This window comes from Eublepharis macularius, chromosome 15, assembly GCF_028583425.1.
Source record: "Eublepharis macularius isolate TG4126 chromosome 15, MPM_Emac_v1.0, whole genome shotgun sequence".
Lineage (NCBI taxonomy): Eukaryota > Metazoa > Chordata > Lepidosauria > Squamata > Eublepharidae > Eublepharis > Eublepharis macularius.
This window is the reverse complement of record NC_072804.1, coordinates 26581581-26597682: the sequence shown is the minus strand read 5'-3', so window position 1 is coordinate 26597682 and position 16102 is coordinate 26581581. Positions and strand designations below refer to the sequence as shown.

The following is a 16102-nucleotide window of genomic DNA, read 5'->3' as shown; positions in this document are numbered from 1 at the left end:
AGAGCTTGGGCTGCAGTACTGCTGCTTACCACTCTGTGCCATGGGGCTCTTTTAAAGCGACTCTTGCAGCCCCTTAAAAACGAATAGATGAATAGTGTACACTTCTATAGGAGATCACCCTCAGGTCCTAAATAAAATCTTGAAATGTAGAGACTTTCCTCTAACTATCTCACTTTAGCTTCCCTGACATGGAAGTGTTGAAGCTCTGCCCATAGTCTAGGAAATTATCTTTTGTTGGGGAAAGTCTCCAGCTTCCTTGGCTTTGACTCCCACAGGATAGTCAACGAGGTGAGATCCATCAAGTTCAATATTGAGCAGGAACAAGAGATCGTTCTACGAAACATCCGTGGGTCCAACATCTCAGATACTGTGTTGTCGAGCGATGTCGTGCAAGGAAAGGCTGGAGATGTCATCACCACACTGTCAAACCTGGAAAAGGTACTGCTGCTTCACTTGGAATCTTGAAGGAGCTAGTGGGATGTGGCCAGGGCTCATTTCGAGGGGGAACGTGTTGGAACGCAGTTCCGGCAGTTCCCCAAAGAGGTCACATGTCAGGTGGCTCCACCCACCCGACTCTCTGCCATTTTGGGCCCGTTTCAGCCTGGATTGGGGCCTCTGACAGGTGGTGGATCACTCTCCCACTCAGCAGCGACCCAACCCTGACCATTTTGGGCCCCTTTTCGGCCATTTTCAGCCCCTTTTTGCCATTTTGGGCCCAATTTCGGCCCTGAATGGCCAAGATTGGGTCCAAAACAGCCAGGATAGGTGATGTCGGGGGTGTGGCATATGCAAATCAGTTATGCTAATAACACACTTCCAGTGATGTCAAGGGGCGTGGCATATGCTCATGAGTTATGCTAATGAGTCCCTCCAGCTCTTTTTCCACTAAATGACCCCTGGATGGGGCTATTTCCTTGCGGGTATAAATCAGCATCATTCCGTGGCAGCTGGTCAAACAAGTGGCCAAGCCTTTTCTTTCTGTCATCTAGAAGCAGCCACACATTCTTCCTGGATTCTTAGTGTATTGTTGCTTTCTTCTTCCTTTGGCAGTCGAACGTGATTGAAACAGAATACCAGAAAGGAGTGATCAAAACAGCAGCCTTGAGAGCACGGAGGCAGTCCTTGCTAACGGTCTGTAGAAGGGTCACTTTTCCAACTTGGTCCTCACCCATGTGGCCGTCTGTGCATGTTGCCTTGCAAATTGCAGCTTGTGCATGTGGTCCTATTGTTTCTATATGCCTACCTTGATGTTTAGAACATGTAACTCCACTTTGACATAGGATCACGTTCATCAAAGGAGAACAGTGTCATCTGAGGGTCATTAAAGAGTCACACTACATCAAAATTTAGAAAAGAGTCCAGTAGCACCTTTAAGACTAACCAACTTTATTGTAGCATAAGCTTTCAAGAACCACAGCTCTCTTCATCAGATGCCTCTGGTGAAGACAACTGTGGTTCTCGAAAACTTACGCTATAATAAAGTTGGTTAGTCTTAAAGGTGCTACTGGACTCTTTGCTATTTTGCGACTACAGACTAACACGACGAACTCCTCTGGATCAAAATTTAGAGGAAGAGATCAACAAAGATCCACTGCAAGAAAGGCCATTTGTAACTGAAACTATACGGCGTAACGCTACTGCTAATTGACATGTGAATTCATAATCCATGAAGTTTCCGCATCCCAAACACTGGTTGTTGTGAGTCTTTGATTAGGAAGTGAAACTCACAACAAGTCATAAATATACAGAGGAGCACCCTGCACACAATTGTTTTAGTTCACTGGCATGAATCTGCACATGGATCCCAGTTGGATTCCTGGCAACTGTTCCCCTCTGTTATTTCCCTTTCTGTAAATCATCTCTAAGAAGCCATTTGGTCCCCTAAAAATCTGGCCCTGCCATTCTCTTTTACATTCTAGTGGCTCTAGCATCCCACCTACCCCCCCAAGAGACCATAACTTAAAAGATTTAATTTTTTTTTTATAAAGAGACACCTTTTGATTCCACACTGGGCTACATTTGGCAATGGAGCCATACGTTGCAGGCCCCCAGGAGACCGAAAAGGGTAACGAAACGCCTTCTGAATAAAACATCCTAATGGCTCTGTTTGTCTTTTTACCTTCTAGCCAGGAGAAATTGCAGGTCTATTGAGCCAAGACAGTTTGGTAAGTCCCCAGCAGTCAAGGAGTTGTTTGTCCCAGGCAGGCACACCTGAGTTTCACAGTCTGACCTTGGGATGGGAACCTATAAGTTGCCCAGAGACTATTGAGACCCACTTGTCAGGAATGGCTGCAAACAATCGCAATAGCAGCTCCAAGATTTCATCTTCTGTATTAAATTGCTAGATTGATGTGGGATTTGTGAGAAACTTGTTGACAAAATTCAGAATTGTGAACTGTCCTGGTGGCTTGTCCCCACCTCATAACCTGATCCTCCTTCCTCAAGAATCATACAGGATCCTTGAGAGAGATAGGAAGCCCTGAGCAAGATTGGCCACCATGTGCCATTTCCTCAGGGTCTTTGGTTTCAGGGCTGCCGGGGCCCCTGCAGGGCCCACTACCAACTAGTCCCTGCCTACTATTTGCCCTGCCACTGTGATTGCAGTGGCAAACATGGCATACATTCACGTATCCCTGGGAGTGGAGGGTGGCTCTTTCTTTCCTGGAAGAGTGCACATATATGCATATAGTGGTGGCACCCTTGGCATAGGTGGCAGCAAACAGCGACTGCGTACACACAACTGTCTTGGCTTCTTTTACTTCATCCCTTGGCTCAGTTGGCGGCTTGCCATGAGTCCCCCTGGAACTGGCCAATGCTGTTTCTTTCCTACTGGAAGCAGAACCCCGAATATCAGAGTTATCGCCCAGGTGCGATTGAAAAACCACTTCAGTATCCTGCCAATGTTCCATCCCAAGGAACATCGTTGGGACACAGAGGTCTGCCTTATGCCGAGTTAAGACCAATAGTTTTCAAGCTTTTTGAAGGGGGACCCACTCCTGAGCTTTTCAGAAGCCACTTGCAAAGTCACTTTTTCCTCATCACTTTTGACATTTTTCCTGTTTCTTCCCCCCTGTAGGCTGAAGTTCCTGAAGATGGGAGCCAAAGTCAAGGAGGCTTGGTAAGAGTCCCAGAACATATGCTGAAGATCCTCTGCTTATTTTTTTGAGAGCCTTCTGAGTTTTCACAATTTGATTGGCGGGGGGCGGGGGGCAGCCTAGCATCAGCAAGAGGCAGACGCTGGTGAGGCGCCACCTCTGGGTGCGAGAACGCAGAGCCTTCATTAGGAGGTGGCTGGAGATCTCCTAGAATTACAACTGCTGTCCAGGTGACAGAGACCAAAGCCCCTGGAGAAAATGGCTGCCCTGGAAGGTGAACTCTGTAGCGTTAGACCCAACTGAGGTCCCGCCCCTTGCCAAACCCTGCCACCCCCAAGCTCCACCCCAAAATCTCCAGGAATTTGCCAAGCAGAAGCTGGCAACCCTAACATCGACACTTTGCTAGTGGGCTTAAGGGCATAATTACATGAGTCACAGTTCCTGGCTCCAGTTTTCCACCCTGGGCCCTGTTAAGTAGATGTTTTCTGGGAGTTTCCTGTTGAAGGCTGGACTCCTAGGGGCTTGTTGGATCACAGCACCCAAGAGGGATTATGCCTTTCCTTCACTCCTCCGCCCCAACACCATGTAGCCTATCAGTACACCTAAGTTTGCCAGTAGGGCAAATAATGGTTCCTTAGGGCTGGTTCACCCTGACCTGGATAGCCCAGGTGAGCCTGACCTCATCAGATCTCAGAAGCTAAGCAGGGTTGGCCTTGGTTAGTAATTGGATGGGAGACCTCCAAGGAAGACCAGGGTTACAGAGGCAGGCAATGGCAAACCACGTCTGATAGTCTCTTGCCATGAAAACCCTACCAGGGGTCGCCATAAGTCAAGTATGACTTGAGGGCACTCTCCACCACTAGGGCTTGTTCAGGCTGGGAATACAGAGGGGGGGAGGTTAAACCCCTCCCCCTCTCCCCACACACCGTGATCCCAGTTCAAATCATCCCCATGGGTCTGAGAATCTGAGTTTCTGCTAGGAACATCCAATGCATGCCTGCATGAAAGCAGACCCAGGATGGACCTGAAAACAGTGTATTTATTTATTTAACATGTTTATATACCACTTTCCCCCCAGTCACTGGGACTCAAAGCAGCTTATATCATTGAAACCAATATACTGCTAGTATTTATTATTATCCAGATGATAACAGCTGGGGAGCTGAAGCTGAGAGAGGTGGCTTACCCAAGGCCCTACTAAGCTTGTGGCAGTAGTGGGATTTGAACCCGCAGAGTGCTGGTTTGCAGCCCAGCCACTTATCCACTATGTTACAGTATGTACATTTTCAGTAAATTTTCAGCCAGAGGAGGCCAAAAGCTAGTGCAGGTATGGCCGGTGTATCTACAGCCGTCAAGGCAGCAAAATGCACCCCGGCCATACAGGGAGAAGATCAACAACTCTGTCTGTGTGTCAGAGAGAGAGGGGGAAGAGATGGTAGCACACCTGGGGTGGTGGTGGTGTAGGAGGGCATCTTTCCCAGAATTTCCTCAAAACCTGAAGCTGGCCCTGTGCTAATTACAAGGACCCTCTCAAACGCTTTCTTTCTGCCAGTCCGGGTGTCCAGGATGTCTGCAGGTGGGAGACCTTCTTTAATAACAGTGGGAGTAATATTGGGAGAACTAACTATCTTTGGTTGTTCTTAGAAAACTCACCTCCATTTATTTAAGCTGGGGTTAGGTGTTGCTTATCTCTTGCTTTCATTGTTATTGGTTTTAGGTGTTGCTATTTTTAAAGATGGGTAGCCATGTTAGTCTGCCTGTAGCAGTGGAAAAGAGTAAGAGTCCAGTAGCACCTAGAAGACTATACAAACTTTGTGGTAGGGTATGAGCTTTCGTGAGCCACGAAGAAGTATCTGAAGAAGTGAGCCGTGGCTCACAAAAGCTCATATCCTACCATTAATTTTGTTAGCTTTATAGGTGCTACTGGACTCTTGCTCTTTTCCTCTGCTATATTTAAAAAAAAATCTAGGGAGTGAGATTTTATTGGGATTGGTTGGTTCCATTGTGTTTATCTGCATTTATTTAAGCACACTTAAGGAGTGAATGAATCATCTGAGTAGATAAAGAAATTAAAGACAGGTTTGACTGGGGAAATTATGCCACATCATTATTTCTGAATATTTCTGAACAAACGAATGATTTTTTTTTTCCAGACTGAACAGCATTCTGGGAAGATGGGAGAGTGAGAAGAAAAAGAGCCCTGCCATTGGGACATCCGTGTTTACATATCATGAGAGAATAGCACCTGTTCCCAGATTGCCTGGAGCAGGAGGCAGACTAGGTGTGCCAGGAAAGGGGGGCAGGTCCTGTTGTGACCCTGCGAAGGATGGCATCATGGGTAGAACAGTTGCCCCTGTAAACTGCGCTTGGGCATCTCTGAAGCTATTGACTGTGGGGTGGAAATCGTTTTCATCTGGGAAAGGAAAAGATTTCACTGTACCATGGAATAATGGAAGCATCTTTCCTGGAAAGAACTCTCCTTGGTAGAGATGACAGGAAGAGCGGTCACAGCGAGTGGCTTTGCTGAGGCTGGGAGAGGCTACCTTTGGACTCCGAGGGCAGAATTTTTCCGTGCAAGGAGGAGTAGAAATTATCCCCGAGAAGTCCTAATACATCAGTTGTCTGGCAAATAGCGTGAGTCCAGGAATGTCATGTATGACCTGATTTTGGCCAAACAGGAAGGAATCCAGGAAAGGATCTTCCTTTTTGTCAGCTGCCATTGCCGGGCTCTTGGACTGCCATGTATTCTCATTGTATCAGAGAGATGATCTCTCCGAGGGACCGTTTCAGTATCTTCTGCTCCCAGGGCCACATCAGCATTTCCCATCCCGGCTGGGATTGCTCCACATGCAGAGAAAAGATCCCTTTGCTTTCCATTTGCTAGTTTAAGTCCCTTTCTAGTTTAGTGTGTCTTGAATAGTGCCCGGAGAACTTTGTGACTGAATAAGAAACATCGTGCTTTTGGGGAGGGAACAAAAAATTGAAGGCAGCGATGATGATCGACTTTCAAAATTGTGCTGGCTTGAGATTCAGAATATAATAATGACGTGTTGAATTGTGTGCAAGAAGCTTTGTGCGTTCGGAAGATCTCTCCTTTTGGTCTTCTGCAGTCTCATGTCCCTAGCTCGCTATTTGTCATCGACACACAAGTGGGAATAAGAAGGCCAAAATTCCTCCAGCAAGGAATTCCTAATTTGCCCTAAGCATCATTGTTAGGGCTGCTGCATATGTAACTTGTTTCCTGTAAGAAAGTCATTTCCATGGAGGAAATAGCACATGCTTTACAATAGGGTATACATGTCCTTTGATTGGGCAACAAGAATTCTATCGTGTTTTAAGATCCAATGAGCACATTCCCCTGATTCTCCTCGTGGCTGTTATTTCCACGTGGAAGTTTTGCTCTCCCCCTCCCCTGCCAAACTACAGTGGACCGAGGGGAGAGTTTCTGCATGGCGCTCATATTCTGGGTTTTCCCCAGGTCCACTGCAGATTTTGGTATAATCTTTCTTGTTTGGGGCAGGTTTGGGGGGCAGAAGCTGTGGATTTCTGTGAGCCAAGCTACAAGTGACGCCTTACACAGGTTGGACACTTGTCAGCTTCCCTCAAGTTTTGATGGGAAATGTAGGCATCCTGGTTTTACAGCTTGGCTCTCCATTACAGCTGCAAGACCAGGACGCCTACATTTCCCATCAAAACTTGAGGGACGCTGACAAGTGTCCAACCTGTGTCAGGCGTCACTTGTAGCTTGGCTCTGTGCTTCCTTGCCCACATCTGGCATCATTTCCCTTCAAACCTGCCACCACCATCCCTTCCACTGGTGGGCTTTTGGGTGTATTTTTTAAAAATCGTTATGATCCAGGGTACTTTTTAACATTTTTAAAAATTAGTAACAAGAATATTGCTGAGGGGGAGGAATGCTTGGGGGTGGGTGGGAGAAGCACTGTGAGGAATACCTCTGTGCAGAAGTTCTGCCACCAGTGCAAATGCACTGCAGTGCAGTGCGTTTGCAGTGGCAATAAGAGCATAGTGGGGAACTGTCCCCATGTGGAAGGAACCAGAGTGATATGTGAAGCCAGCAAAGGAATCTGTAAGGGGGGGGGCAGGAAATGAAGTGGTGGAGGGAGTTGGAGCTCAGGGTGCGTCTGATCGCAGCTGGAGGAGACAGGAAGTGTAATAAGAGAATGGAAAGAACAAGAGCAGAAGAAGTAATGCCAGAAAGACCAGGGAAATAGGAAACGGCACACAAAGTAGGGTTTGAGCCTAGTTAGGTGATGATCTGAGATCATATTCCCCGTGTGCAGTTTATCATCAAGGTAAACTTGGGGAGGGGGCCTTAACTATAGAATGGAGTGCCGTGCTTAGAGAAGGAGGTTTTTAATTCTCCGTGCCGGTTCCCCAGTCAAACTCCTCCCCACCCCCAATCCATTCTTACCCAGCCTGGAAAACGCACTTCATTTTAGTCACCCAGATAGAAGAAGCAGCAATGACGAATTTCAGAGAAAAGGCCTCTCTTGAACCAAAGAGTCTAGGAAGGCCATCTCAGAGTCAGCCTTGGTCCATAAATAAATGGTGGCCTTAGGAACACCTCTGGCTGGCAAGGTGGAAGCAAGACCAGCTGTGGCCCCCTTTCTTCCCTCCTGCACCTTTACAACCATGAACACGTGAAAAAGTAGTGCTAGAAAAACTAGAAGGAACTTTTATTGTCCATTGTAGAAAGTTCTTACATCTATTTTCATGCACATTTATATTTGTCATATAATTAATTCTGAACCACCCCAGAGAGTGTGGAGCAATAGATAGGGGGGATTTCTTTACAAACCTGAGGGAAGTCACAGGCTTGCAGAAAAATCTGAAATCTAAAAAATCTAAAAAAAAACCCCAAAATATTAGAAACACTGTACCTTTAAGAAAAGAATGTTCACTGAGCTCTCACTGGCCATTTTGGCAGTCGCTAGGCAACCACAACAATATTGCTGAGCCTTCTAAGCCTTAGTTTCTGTAACTTGGAGCCAAAACAGCCTTGGAAAAGGATCCGTCTCCCTCCCCTGTCATGTCCTTTGATGAAGAAGGATTTGCTGGGGATGGTCTTGGCAAGCTGGTGGCCACACAACTAGGCCCAACCTTATCTGGTGGTGGCAACAAACATCACACTCTGTGCCTAGTGGTAGGCACCATGTATCTGGTCCTGGCCTAGACTGGCATTTACTGAATAAGACACTATACAACTTGTCTGAGCCCCCATTCCTCCACTTGAAGCCAGCTGGGTGACCTTGGGTGAGTCACAGCTTCTCGGAGCTCTCTCAGCCCCACCCACCTCACAGGTTGTTTGTTGTGGGGATAATAATAGCATACTTTGTAAACCACTCTGAGTGGCCATTAAGTTGTCCTGATGGGCAGTATATAAATCGAATATTATTATTATTATTATAGTATTTTCCCAGGGATACAGAGGAGTTTGTCGTGTTAGTCTGTAGTTGCAAAATAATAAAGAGTTCAGTAGCACCTTTAAGACTAACCAACTTTATTGTAGCATAAGCTTTTGAGAGCCTCTCTTCGTCAGATGCATGGAGGGTATGAAGAAACTGGCCAGAGATATATAGATATATGCTACAATAAAGTTGGTTAGTCTTAAAGGTGCTACTGGACTCTTTGCTGTTTTCCCAGGGAGATGCTGGGGGAGGGGGGGGAGTTGAACACGGGGGGTGGTGAATAAAGGCAGGTTACTTGGCAGGTGAGGAGATAAGGAATCAATAAAAATGGGGAGGGTATGGGAGCTGCCAGTGAATGGAAAAAGGAAGCAGGGGTGGGGGGAATACAGAGGAAAAATGGATACTCTCTGCAAGTCCTTGCAGGTTCCCAAAGAGATATTTATAGTTTTGAGATTTCTGACACAAAAATGTTGTACACAGAACCAGCCAGTAGGGGGCGCTGGTATCATTCTAGTTAGAGAACAGCTAGACATTAAATGATGTTATTGGTTAGTGGATATGTTCATGTAGTTTCTTTGTTACAGGTGGAGTGGTGAGATTGGTCCAGTCTTGTGCTTTGTTTCATTTGATCTTTAAAAAAAAGCCATTTTGTTCTCTTGCCAGTTTTCCATGCAGAATCTTAGCAGAATCTGCAAATTTAAGGAAAAACCCAGGTGTATGTTATGCTGCTGTATCTTTGGTGCGTGAAGAATCAAAATTCAGTGGTTAATTCTTTTTAATTGATTATTAAGTCTATTGATACATATCTGCATATCACATTGCTTCCCACTCATCTTCTAAGGAGCTATGGGGTTCTCCTTTGAGCCACGATCTTTGCTTGACATTCTAACCACAAAAGCTGGTGCTCATGAAGGCAACTGGGGTTGGGGGAGTTGAGGCTGTGGCTCAGGGGTAGGAAATCTGCTTGCAGACAGAAGGTCCCAGAATCAGTCCCGGGCAGCATCTCCAGTTTTTAAAATAGAGCAAGCAATAGATGATGGTAATTTGCATACACAGAAGCCCTCAATGTATGACCCTATGGTGGTGGTTTTCAGTGCATGTGGAAGGGGCAACAGATGTGAGCATGCTAGCCCCACCCCCCACTGCAGCGTCATATCTGGATTTTGAGCATGGATCTTGCTTGTACAGGAAGTTTATGAGCATTGGAAGTGTGCACCTTCCCTCCCCATGACTGGCATCCTTTGAAAAAGCAGCAAACCCAATCACAGACTGTTGGTTTGTGGCCAGGCTTAGATGCTGCCAATCAGAGTAGACCTCACAGGGTAGACAGCTATCAATTGCTATTAGCCATCATGAGAGCTGACATGGTATAGTTACTAGCAGGGCTTTTTTTCAGCAGGAACGCGGTGGAACGGTTCCGGCACCTCTTGAAAATGGTCACATGGCCAGTGGCCCCGCCCCCTGATCTCCAGAGAGGAGTTTAGATTGCCCTCCGCGCCGCTGGAGTGGCATGGAGGGCAATCAACTCCCCTCTGTCTGGAGATCGGGGCGGGGCCACCGGCCATGTGACCATTTTCGCCGAGGGTGATTTAAACATTTAAAAACTCCCCTCTTGTTCCAGCTGACCCCAAGTGACATCACTGTGCGGTCCTGAGTTCCACCACTGAGTTCCACCACCTCTTCCCAGAAAAAAAGCCCTGGTGATGGGTATCAGAGTCGGTCCTGGGAGACCCAGGTTCCAACCTCTGCCCTGCTGTGGGAGCATGCTGGGTGACCTTGGGCCAGTCTCTCTTCAAGGTGTTGCTGTGAGCATAAAACGGAGGACAGAGGAATGACGTCAGCCACTTTGGTCTGCAACTGGGGCAAATAAACAAATGAAGCAAAATAAAATGAAGTAAAAATGAAATCAATAAAACACATGAAGGGAACCTCCAGGACCAGTTTCAGGGGGGAAGCCGTGTTGGTCTGCAGTAGAAGAGCAAAATTCATGTCCAGTAGCACTTTAAAGACCAACAAGTTTCCGAAGGTATGAGCCTTTGAGAGCCAGAGCTCCCTTTATCACCTCTGACGAAGGCCAGTATAGGTCTACTCTGACCAGCAGCAATCCTTACGTAACAGGAGTAGCCAAACTGCAGCTTGGGAGCCACGCGGCTCTTCTAGATATACTGTGCGACTCCCGGAGGTCTCTGAGTATCGCTGTGGCCGTACATTTTATTTTAGTCTATTTCCCTCCCTCCTTTTCCTCCTTTCCATGTCTTTCTCTTTTTCTTTTTTTCCTTCCTTATTTCTTTCCATGTCTTTCATATTTTCAATAAAAATGTCGGGGTTGCCAGGTCTGACTCAGAAAATATCTGGAGACTTTGGGGGTGAAGCCTAGCAAGAATGTGACATTACTTTTGTGAAGTCACTTCCAAGTCAAACGTCAGGTGATGACTCTCTTCCAAACCCCACCCCTTCCTGTGATGTCACTTTCAGGACACTCTCCCAAACCCACCTCATCTGAAGTCACTTCAATGCATCATGTCTTGAGGCTCTCAAACATCTGATTCTTAGTCTATGTGGCTCTTACATAAAGCAAGTTATGTAATCTACATTTATCAATGGCAATTAACTATGTTGATCACATCAGTTCCCACCTGATCAATTGGCCCTGAGACCTTCTGTGCATGAAGCCGATGCTTTACCACTGAGCCACAGCCCCACACCAACGTAGCACCAGTCTGAACTCTTCAAGCTGCTCCTTGAAGCATCTAGTTGACCGGTCTAATAAACGGGATGCTGAACTCGATGGACCTTTGGTATGATGCAAAAAAGTAGGAGCCAGCACTTTTTAAAGCGTTGTATGAATGCAAGAAATAGATTATGAATTTTAGACTTGGACAAGTAATGTACGTCCAAAATAAAGATGAAAACTGCCTTAATTTTCTCATTCGTTCTCCAGCTGCATAAGAAAAAACACTACCTCATCCATTAGTTTTATGGTCTTTATTATAATTCTTGTTTATAAAGCGCCATCTGTGTAAATGGCTTTCTAAAAGGAGTAGCATAAAAGGCCTTTGCCCTGAAGAACTCACAATTTAAATTTTAACAGAATGGAAGATAAAGGAGAGGAACGGAAGATGGAAAAGCAAAGATAAGAATGAAGCTAGCTTACAACAGAGTGCTGTTGGATTGTCATGATAAACATATTGCACTACAATTAATGTTAGGTAGAGCAGTGATAGCAGCTCTTTAGCCCTTAACATGGTTTGTGGTATGGGGCAAAATGAAGTTAACCGGTAGTAGAATCAGAACAGATAAAAGAAAGTTGCTTTTTTCTCACAATATATAACAAATGGTGACTAACTGGAACCTCCGTGTTCAGAAGCAGTGTACCTTAATACCAGTTGCTAAGGAAAAAGCAACAGGGGAGGGCTGCTGTCATACAAAAAGTGTGCTGTAGTGGTTAGTATCAGTCTAGGATTTGGGAGGCCCAAGTTCCAACCTCCACTGTGCCATGGAAACCAGCTGGGTGATCCTGGGCTAGTCACACACGTTCAGCCCAACCTACCTCACAAGGTTGCTGTGAGGATAAAAAGGAGAACAGGAGAATGTTACAAGCCCCCCTTGGGGAGAAAAGTGGAGCGTCGATGAATAAAAAGTAATTAAATGCAATACCTATTAAAATGTAAAACGGCTATAAACCGAGCCTCCACATTTACAGGCAGTGTACCTTAACGCTAGTCGCTAGACGGGGCACAATGGGAGAGGGCTGATGCCACACACACAACACTCCCCCCTGTACCGCCAAGGTGGATGAGCAGCGGAATTCTGCGTTGGCTGTCAAGACTGGGCTGAGCTAGCCTGGAGGTGGAATTTTTGACCACACCAAGAGACAGAACAATACCGGCGGGCCCCCCCCCCCCCAGTCCCCAGCAGCCCACGACGCCAGCCAGCCAGCGGCCTTTGTTCAGCCTCCGCGGAGAGGGATTAAGCATACCGCTCTCCTCCGATCGCCGCTAGGAGGGCAGAAGAACGCTTCTCCAAAGACGCGCACACGTGTGAACGCCCTCCCCCGTAAGCTCAGCCCCGAGTTGACAAGGGCCGCCGAAAACTCTTCCCTCCTCTCTCCCGGCCGCTTTAAGATCCAGCCGAAAGGCGTGCAGCAGACTCTCCCCGGGTCAATATTTGCATAGCCACGCCCACGCCCCCTGACGGGAGGGGCAGGAGGAGCCGGAGGCCCAGCGAAGCCAGGCGGGGCGCTCCGGCCGCTCGGCGCTTCCCCTTTAAGAGCAGAACCTCCGGTCTCCTCCCCCTCGCTGCAAAATGTATCAAATCCGGTGGGCGGGGACGGGCTGGAGTTGCAGCGACCAATCAGCGCGCCTGGTTTTCCGCGGGAGATCCGAATTTCGCGGCACGTAGTTTGGCGCTTAAAAAAAAAAAAGCGAGAGAAGGAGGAACGGAAAGAGAAAGGGCTGGGCAGCCATCGGTCCTCTCTTGTCCGAATCCGGATCCATCCTTGCCCCCGCCGGCCCTGGCGCTGCCCGGAACGCTTGCAGCGGCCCAGCCGGGAGCCCCAAGGAGCAGCAGGCACCAGCATTGCAAGGCGGGGAGCGCCAGGAAAGGCGCCGGGGCCCCGCTAGGATCCCGGGCCCCGGCTGGGTGCTCAGCGACTCCAAGGGTGGCTCTTCCGAAGCCTTCCTCCCGGGGGTCTAGAGCCAGGGAGACGGAGCAGGGCAGGGCTTGAGATTTCGGGGCAGGGGGCGGCCTTTGCACACCCACCCGGCTTTTGTCTGCAATCCTCCGGCTGCAGTTTCCCAGCCACAAAAGCCTGGGGGGGGAGGGGATGTTTCCAGGCGATTTGTAAAGCTCGCCTCCCAGCTCCGGCATATAGTTAATTCGAGGCGGGGGGAGCCTTTGAAAAATTTGCAAAATAAAAAAGTTGGCCCTGCAGCTTCTTTTAAGAGCCCCTGGCCTTTTTTCCTTCCTTTTTGCTGTTCTTTTCTTTAAAAGAACGTGGGCGATTAAGCGGCTTGGGAGACCAACATTGAGGTCTGGCCGCCCTATGGCTCCCTCATTCCGGAAAAAAAGAAACTTTGGGAAACTTACTTAGATGAAAAGAGGGACGGGGCTGGGTGCCAGTCAGTCTCCCCCCGCCCCCCCCCCGACCCTCCCCATTGCATTTGCCTTGCAAAGATGAATTAGGCATTTAAAAAGAAACTGCGTTGGGGCTCGATCCCTGCACTCCAGCCCATGGCAGCTTTAAATGGCTAAAAAGCCTCCCCCCGGCCTGCCTCTGGAGAACAATCCCAAACTGGTTCGGAAATCCTCTCCTCCTTCCTGGTCCCTGCTCCCCTTTTAGCCATTGCCATGCTGAGAATCCCCAAAATAGGGCCTCCTGCCCCAGGGAGAGGAGGGCCCTCCATTGCTCCCCTTCTGCAGCAAAAGAAAGCCATCCCGGTGATCTCCCCGGCTGATCTGGTGGCCTCCAACCTTGGCAGCCCTCACATGCGGGGCCTCCCGGCTACCTGCTTCACCCAGGTGTACCCCCAGACTGCGGTGGTGGCCCCCTTGCCTAGGGGCAGCTGCTTGTACGCCACCCCCCATGGACCTGAGATCAAAGCCATGCGCTCTGCCTCCACTGGAAAATTACCGGTAATATGTTTCATTCCCTTCTGTCTCCCCCCTCCACCTCCTTCCACCCGCCTGTTGCCTTCTCAAACCCTTATTGCTCCTTTAGCATGTGTGTGTTGTTGTGTGCTGGGTTTTGTGTGTGGTGCCTCGTTGTATCTGGACGTGCAAATTCCAGGTAATGGCTTTCTAGCCAAACTCTTGACTCCTGTATTAAAAGCTAGGGAGGCGGTGAGTGTATAAGGGAAGTGTAGCATTCAAAGTGTGTGTGTGTGTGTGTTTGTGGTATCCTGTAGTGAGCAGATGAATCTTAATACACTGGCATGTGCATTTCTCAACTTCCCTGTACTTTTAGTCTGCAAAGCTATATCTGCTTCCTTTTTTTAAAAAAAAAATTGCAACAGTGATTACTGAACATCATAGGAGATGCCGTCTATTTAAAAAAAAAAGTCCAAGGGAATGCATTAACTCTTCATAGGAAGGGAAAGGCATTTCAGACTGCATTATTCTTTGTTGCAATGGAGCTTTGATAAATTTCCCTCTGAATGTGTACCTTGGGGAGAAGTGAATACCGTCTCCATAGGTCCAATCCAGCCTTTTCCTCCCCCTCTCAAATCGTGATTGGTGTCGGCCGGGCCTTATCTGATGCAGTAGCTCAGGCATGTGTTTCAGCACACCTAGGCCTCACGTCTCTTCTGGAAGAGGGTGTTTATTTAAAAGTGATGATTGGGGTGTTCTGAAAGGCAGGAAGTTGCTGCTACTGTGTTTAGCAAGAAGCAAGGACTCAGCGTTTCAGCTCTGTGTTAGCTGAGATTAATTTCTGGGGCTGTGTTTGCTTCCAAATTTAAAATTAAAAATCGTGCCTATGGAGATACCCCATCAGACCAGTGGGTTCATCTAGTGCAGTAGTCAAGCAATGACTGTCCAGGGTCTCAGTAGAAAAGCCCAGTAGCACTTAAAAGATTAACATTTGTGGTAGGGTATGAACTTCCATGAGTCACAGCTCACTTCTTCAGATTCGAGCTGTTTCTGAAGAAGTGAGTTGTGGCTCATGAAAGCTCATACCCTTCCACAACATTTGTTAATCTTATCGGTGCTACTGGACTCTTGCTGTTTTCTACTGCTACAGACAAACAAGGCTAACCATCTTGATCTGTGTCCAAGGTCTCAAGCAGAGAGACTCTTCCCAGCAGCTGTTTCCTGACTTCCTCAGTGGTGGTAGCAGGGATTAGAACCTGAGAGCACAGCATGTGCTCCATTACTGAGCTATGGTGCCCTGCTAACTTTACTATGATACCTGGAAAGGGTTGCTTTTAGAATGAATTCTTCCAATCAGGAGGCATGACCCATCTTAAGCAGTAACTCGTGTTGTGGTGCGACAGGCCGCCTCCACTGAGCATGGCTAATTGTGTTGTCTCCGAGTTGTGTGTCTGTGAGTTCATACCATACGTCATGCAGAGATGGCCAGAATTGCTCAATAGAGGCTAGTTTGAAGAAGGCATGCTCATAGCAGGGACTCATACAGAGGCATACCCAGCACCCTCATCTTTGCATCTGCCCTTTGGATTTACAGGGTCCTTTTAGATAACAAAATAACATACTGCTTAGGGTGAACAGGTGGGAGCTGCTTCAGCCATCTCTGGGGAGGGAGTTCAGAAGAGTGGGTCCCCAAAAACTTTCTCTTGCAATTGGAGGCACTTCCTGCAACTGGTGCTATGGAATTGCTAATGCCAAGCAGCTGCCCCCTTTGCCACTGCTATCGGATGCAAACTGGCCCAAGGTAGTTTTCTAGTGGAAGGAGCGAGAAAGATACATTTCTGATATGTTTCTCTTGTATATGATTCAGATTCTTTTGACATAGTATTGTTACAGGGGAGGCTCATAGGGGCAGGTTGTACCTCTTTGTATGCTGAGTATTCCTGCAAACAAGATATATTGAGTTTATGAGGTCTGAAATAAAAAACATCT

The 16102-nt window shown here is 47.6% G+C and overlaps 2 protein-coding genes across 2 annotated transcripts in view; both read left to right on the top strand.

Moving 5' to 3' along the window:
• CATSPER4 (cation channel sperm associated 4) overlaps positions 1 to 1928 on the top strand; it is a 38752-nt gene extending 36824 nt beyond the window's left edge. Inside the window, exons 10-12 of the mRNA XM_054998867.1 lie at positions 276 to 438; positions 1051 to 1131; positions 1920 to 1928. Of these exons, the coding sequence (XP_054854842.1) occupies positions 276 to 438; positions 1051 to 1131; positions 1920 to 1928 (253 nt within the window). The remainder of the gene's footprint in view (positions 1 to 275; positions 439 to 1050; positions 1132 to 1919) is intronic.
• An 11082-nt stretch (positions 1929 to 13010) lies between these two features.
• The window catches only part of E2F2 (E2F transcription factor 2), a 59443-nt gene continuing 56351 nt past the window's right edge, over positions 13011 to 16102 (top strand). The window contains exon 1 of the mRNA XM_054999544.1: positions 13011 to 14158. Within this exon, the coding sequence (XP_054855519.1) occupies positions 13874 to 14158 (285 nt within the window). The 5' untranslated portion in view covers positions 13011 to 13873. The remainder of the gene's footprint in view (positions 14159 to 16102) is intronic.